Source organism: Oncorhynchus mykiss, chromosome 13 (assembly GCF_057628025.1).
Source record: "Oncorhynchus mykiss isolate SJ-2025 chromosome 13, ASM5762802v1, whole genome shotgun sequence".
NCBI classification, from domain to species: Eukaryota; Metazoa; Chordata; class Actinopteri; order Salmoniformes; family Salmonidae; genus Oncorhynchus; species Oncorhynchus mykiss.
In genome coordinates, this window is record NC_143034.1 from 63,537,826 (window position 1) to 63,544,097 (window position 6,272).

The following is a 6,272-nucleotide window of genomic DNA, read 5'->3' on the forward strand; positions in this document are numbered from 1 at the left end:
GTTGTTTCTCATAGAAACACCATTACCACGATTCTCCTAAGGAGGTCCAGGAGACTCTGGGCTCCATCCCTGATGACTTTGTCTCCTACTTCACCTCCCGCTTCCCCCACCTGCTGCTGCACACCTTCCTCGCCGTGCGTTCCTTTGCTGAGGAACTGACTTTACAACATTACTACCTAATGTAGTAGTGTGAAGACATAACATTACTACCTACCATAGTGTGAAGTCAGGCGCTCCGCTGAGAAGTACTCCATCCCACACCAGCAAACCTCCAATCTATGCCAGTACACTGTAATGTCACGGTTCTTTTTACATGAACAATAGTGGTTTGTCTGAAGAAGAAGCAATCACTTTCACTTGTATGCAGATGACACTGTTGTGTATCCTATTTCACCAATGTGTCACGACTTCCACCGAAGTTGGCTCTCCTGCCTGTTCCGGCGGAGCTCGGCGGTCGTCGTCACCGTCCTACTAGCCACCACCGATCCCTTTTTCGTTTGTCTGTTGGTTTTGTCTTATTAGTTTCACCTGTGTGTATTTTAGTTTAATTAGCGTCCTTATATGAAGTAGGTTGTCCCGCCCTTGTTTTGTGCGGGATTGTTTTTTTATTCATGTCATTTGGTGTAGTACGTACATGTGTGTTATTTCTCCGGTCTATTTTTGATCCTGTGTTGGATTATTCACCCTGTATGTTGGGTTGACGTGGTTTTTTTGCGCAGGAGAATAAACTGTCGAATCACTGAAACCTGCTCTCTGCGCCTAATTCCACCCACCTTGATAAAACGTGACACAATGGCTGACCAGGTTCTGTCAGAGCTTTAATCTGCCTTTATTGTCTTGACGAAAGCCTTTATTAACTGAAATTGTTACTTAATTAATGCAAGGTAAAACCAAGTATACATTATATTCCATATCACGTAAAAAATGTATCTGATGATTTATGCATACGTACATTGGATGGTGCCCTCATTGATTATGTCCCCAACTAATAAATATCTAGGCATCTGGATTGATGATAGTCTGTCCTTCAAAAAGAATGTTGATGAGTTCATTAAAGGTGCAATATGTAGAAATCACTCTGCCATTCCTGGTTTCTTAAATTGCAATAGTTTGCCTAATTTCAGTTTGTGACAAAACAAGTAATATAGTGTAGAGAATCATTGCACCATCTAAACTGTGGTGAAATATCTCTTCAATAGTAAGAATATTGTATTTCCAGGTGTTTGAAGCTGGTGTACAAAACTGACAGTAAAAGGAGTAAAAATGAAACTAAAGAACAGGAAGCATATAAATAGTGCACATAGAACATCTACAGCTTGTTAGACTTGCTGTCAATGGGAATGACAGATCGATAACTCACATTTCTATGTGAAGTTGGTCAGGTCGCCTAAAAAGTGACACATTGCAGCTTTAAAATGTGAAGGTAGTCCGAAATGAGTATGATTATCTTGTATTCTTTGTTTATTGAAGAGGGTTCTGTTCATTTCCTGGTCTGAGAATTGAGGGGCAAGCAGTGGTGCGTTCGACTGCATAGTTATTGACTGGGACAGGTAATGTGGTAGTAGCCTATCCCGGGGGATGTACATGTTTATATCCCAGGTTGTATTGATCCTTAAAGCAGGGGAAGCCCCTTTATTGATATGTGTGCATGTATACTGTATGTTTATGATCTGAAGACATTTCTATTGTAATTCATGTATTTTGAATGTTGATTGATCAGTGTGTGAAATGCCTTGTTTTTATTGGTTAAATGCATTATGGGTAGGAGTATAAGAACCCTCATGGTTTTAGAGACAGACAAGGTAAGGTCTATTTATTTGATTGTGTAAATAATTGTACTGTTTGCCGGCTCTTTATCCTCACTTTGCAAATAAAAGCCTGACTCTGGGCAGGAAAAATCAGTTCAGTATTGTTGTTGCCTCACTGTTAAAATCCTACCACAGTGTGTTTCTCACACTATCCCAGAGAACTTGGCCAAACACCTGATAGAATAGATGCTGATTATAGAGCCCAAGTGGAGGCCTTCTACTGAGAGCGTGCTCAAACACCCCTTCTGGAGCCTGGAGAAACAGCTGATGTTCTTCCAGGTCACGATCAAGTATAATTGGTCACCTTTAGTTACAATAGAAAATCAAGTCATTTTATTCCCTGAATAAATCTTACCAACAATAACTACAATGGGGATACAGTACATATGGGATATATTTTGATCAAATATGCTCTGAAAGCAAACATGTTGACATGTGTACCCTGAAATCGGGGAATTTGTGCCATTCTGAATTTTTTTTTAGATAAGAGGCAATACTGTAGCCCTCCTTCTCGATGACTGGAATCTCTTTCTGGAGTCTGTTTGGCCTTGAGTCATTAATTAGAGCATTATGCATATCATGTTTGCTAAATCTTTTATTTAGTTATTTTCTGGCCATCTGAAATTGTGGGCTCCCTTAGCTATATACAGCAAGAAGGTAATAAAGGAGATCTTTGAGGAATTAAGCCATGTTTTCCCCTGTAGGATGTGAGTGACTGGATTGATGCATAGTCAAAGCTGACGGAGTTGTATGATGCCATCATCAATCAGCTGGAGTCAGAGGCAGAAACAGTGGTCAAGAGGAACTGGATGGAACACATCACTGAGGATCTTCCTGAAAGGTGGTGTCTGAGGACCAGTATTTGAACATCAACAGACTGTAAGTCCTTAATATAATTGAAGTACTGTATATCACAGCCACTAGCCTGGTCCAACTCAAGAGCACCATGACAATGATTGTCAGAGGTGTTGGCTAAAACAGATCTGGACCAGGCTACAGCAACATCTCCTTTCTTGGTGGAATCACAAAATGATTGCCTCTCGTGACAACATAATTCTGGATCAATTCTTGCTATACTGTAAATGTAGTTATCATTGTTTGCTTACTGGCTGTCGCTCCTCCCTCTGCAGATCTAGAAAAACGCAAAGGAGCATATAAAGAGGACTAAGTCTTCTATGGGCCATAAGAAACAAGGTAAGTGTTCTGTCTCTTGGCAATGAATTACATCATATCTATTGATTGGTATTGTATTATTCTAGTAGTTGTATATTATCAAAATCAAATCAAATGTTACTGGTCTCGTACACATTTTGCAGATGTTATTGCAGGTGCAGTGAAATGCTTAGGGAAGGATCTACATTTACATAATGGTTACCTGGAGGAAACTGGAGGAGGGTCATGCTTTTTCAATTTCAAACCCTCGGGGGAGGGTTTAGTATTTTTAACTCTAGTCCAGGGGAGAGTCTTGTCATTTGTAATTGATGAAATGTCAATATTTCTCAGTGTTTTAGAATGAGTTGTTTATCAGGCGATATATCGCTGTGTGCCTGATGCCGCCCCTCATCTCTGATTCTCCACTGGGTGTGCAATATCAAGTGTGCCTATAGGCTATTTAGTGTGGTGTCAATCAAATGATCCACAGGTTATAGGCTATTTAGTGTGGTCTCAATCAAATGATCCATAGCCTATAGGCTATTTAGTGTGGTCTCAATCAAATTATCCATAGCCTATAGGCTATTTAGTGTGGTCTCAATCAAATGATCCATAGCCTATAGACTACTAAGTGCATGCTTGGAGAAGCACAGAGCAAAGTTATATTCCTATGATAGCTGCTGGGATGATGTAAATAAAACTAGGCAGCATTACACACTACAATGGCCATTCCAACACTGAGCACGGGTTGGCTCTGCTCTTACTGTTTGTTTGCTGCCTAACCAATCGCGCCGCTGTGTAGGCTGTGCGGCAGTTCAGTGGAAGTCAAAAGCTTCTTCAGAATTTGTTTTTGTTAATTAGACCTAGTCCCCCAAAAATGTGTGTATGTGGACTAGCCTATAGCCTATGTTCTGTTCAGTTTGAGAAGGAGAGAGCGAATATGAGGAGGATCAGAGGTCAACTTTGATAGCTTGCTAATACTATAATTGATTTTTATTCAAAACAATATGTTTCTTGCCCATGATGTAGGCCAATTTATCAGACTCATTGACATCACAATAAGCCAGATTCAAGTAACTTACATTGTGGTGCTGAAACTTGAAGCAGCGGCACAATCAATCAGAAATGGACAGCTCATGGTGCTGAAAATAGGCAAATTCGAGGAGGCATTCATTTAACCTTTCTGATCTCCCCATCCCGGATCCGGGATCGTGAATACAGACTCAAGCTCATTACCATAACGCAACGTTAACTATTCATGAAAATCGCAAATGAAATGAAATAAATATGCTAGCTCTCAAGCTTAGCCTTTTGTTAACAACACTGTCATCTCAGATTTTCAAAATATGCTTCTCAACCATTGCAAAACAAGCATTTGTGTAACAGTATTGATGGCTAACGTAGCATTTAGCATTAGCATTCAGCTGGCAACATTTACACAAAAAAACAGAAAAGCATTCAAATAAAATCATTTACCTTTGAAGAACTTCAGATGTTTTCAATGAGGAGACTCTCAGATAGCAAATGTTCAGTTTTTCCTGAAAGATTATTTGTTTAGGACAAATCGCTCCGTTTTCTGCGTCACGTTTAGCTATGAAAAAACCCCTGTATCCAGGATTGTGTAAATCTATCAGCAAGCTCATTAGCATAACACAACGTTAACTATTCATGAAAATCGCAAATGAAATGAAATAAATATGCCATCTCTCAAGCTTAGCCTTTTGTAAACAACACTGTCATCTCAGATTTTCAAAATATGCTTCTCAACCATAGGAAAACAATCATTTGTGTAAAAGTAGCTAGCTAGCGTTAGCATTTCGCGTTAGCATTTAGCGTTAGCATTAGCGTTAGCATCCAGCACGCAACATTAACAAAAACATAAAAGCCTTCAAATAAAATCATTTACCTTTGAAGAACTTCTGATGTTTTCAATGAGGATACTCTCAGTTAGATAGCAGATGCTCAGTTTTTCCAAAAAGATTCCTTGTGTATTAGAAATAGCTCCGTTTTATACATCACATTTGGCTACCAAAAAAAATCCGAAAATTCAGTCCTCAAAACGCGAACTTTTTTTCAAATTAACTCCATAATATCGACTGAAAACATGGCAAACGTTGTTTAGAATCAATCATCAAGGTGTTTTTCACATATCTCTTCATTGATACATCGTTCTTGGACACATGCTTTCTCCCCTGAATCAAATGGTAAAGTAGAAGCAGCTGGCAATTGCGCACCGAATTCGACGCAGGACACCAGGCGGACACTTGGAAAATGTAGTCTCTTATGGTCAATCTTCCAGTGATATGCCTACAAATACGTCACAATGCTGCTAAGACCTTGGGCGAACGACAGAAAGTGTAGGCTCATTCGTTGCGCAATCACAGCCATATAAGGAGAGAATGGAAAACAGAGCTTCAGAAATTCTGCTAATTCCTGGGTGATGCATCATCTTGGTTTCGCCTGTAGAATGAGTTCTGGGGCACTTACAGACAAAATCTTTGCAGATTCTGAAACTTCAGAGTGTTTTCTTTCCAAAATATGCATAGTCGAGCATCTTTTCGTGACAAAATATCGCGCTTAAAACGGGAACGTTTTTTATCCAAAAATGAAATAGCGCCCCTAGAGCTCTAACAGGTTAAACTGTCTTCATTTTAATTAGACTTTACTAACAACAAGAGGGCTTTATGTTGAAGCCTATTTGTCTTCCTATTTAAGAAATAAGAGGTAGGCCTACCTCTTTGATAGACAAAACAAAGCTATAGGCTGCTATATCCATAGATTTGTCAGTCAATTCCTCCACCCACCATGCACTTTTTAAATAGCGTACTTCTGTGCCAGTGAAGAGCTGTGAGGTTAAAACCAAGACTGGAATTGAGGGGGTATGAGATGGTATGCCCTAGGCCTACTTTTTATCAAAGAAAATTTCAAAAAGCACAAGCTCTTGTTAGTTTAAGATTTTGAAGACAATACAAAGGATTTGATTTATAAAGTGATCTATAACACGCTTTGGTCCATGATTGTTTATGCTGTAAAATAGCAAAAGAAAGATGTAAAATAGCAGAGAAAGACGTGACTTCATGCATATAGGGGCAAAAACATATTTTGATTAGCTGGGCCTGGCTCCCCAGTGGATGGGCCTGGATGCCAAGTGGGTGGGCCTATGCCCAGTCATGAAGTCCATAGATTAGGGCCTAATATTTTTATTTTAATGGGCTCATTTCCTTATATGAACTTTAACTCAGTAAAATACAATTGTTGCATGTTGCATTTATATTTTTGTTTAGTATACATCCCTAAAAATGTTACTTGTGC

The 6,272-nt window shown here is 39.3% G+C and overlaps 1 protein-coding gene and 1 long non-coding RNA gene across 20 annotated transcripts in view; one reads left to right on the plus strand and one right to left on the minus strand.

Annotated features, from left to right (window-relative positions):
• Window positions 1-745, plus strand: part of LOC110538775 (serine/threonine-protein kinase/endoribonuclease IRE1) — a 26,218-nt gene extending 25,473 nt beyond the window's left edge. For all 18 annotated transcript variants that reach the window (XM_090197106.1, XM_090197112.1, XM_090197115.1 and 15 more), the window contains one exon: window positions 15-745. In XM_090197106.1, the coding sequence (XP_090053232.1) occupies window positions 15-185 (171 nt within the window). In that variant the 3' untranslated portion in view covers window positions 186-745. The remainder of the gene's footprint in view (window positions 1-14) is intronic.
• Window positions 1-4,985, minus strand: part of LOC149978961 (uncharacterized) — a 13,478-nt gene extending 8,493 nt beyond the window's left edge. The window contains exons 1-4 of one of the 2 annotated variants that reach the window (XR_016486045.1): window positions 4,867-4,985; window positions 4,437-4,498; window positions 4,043-4,102; window positions 2,516-2,656 (exon numbers count right to left, since the gene is read on the minus strand). This is a non-coding gene — a long non-coding RNA (uncharacterized LOC149978961). Of the gene's footprint in view, window positions 1-2,515; window positions 2,657-4,042; window positions 4,103-4,436; window positions 4,499-4,866 lie in introns of those variants that run through there. The other variant, XR_016486044.1, reaches the window with a different exon arrangement.
• Between the last annotated feature and the right edge of the window lie 1,287 nt (window positions 4,986-6,272).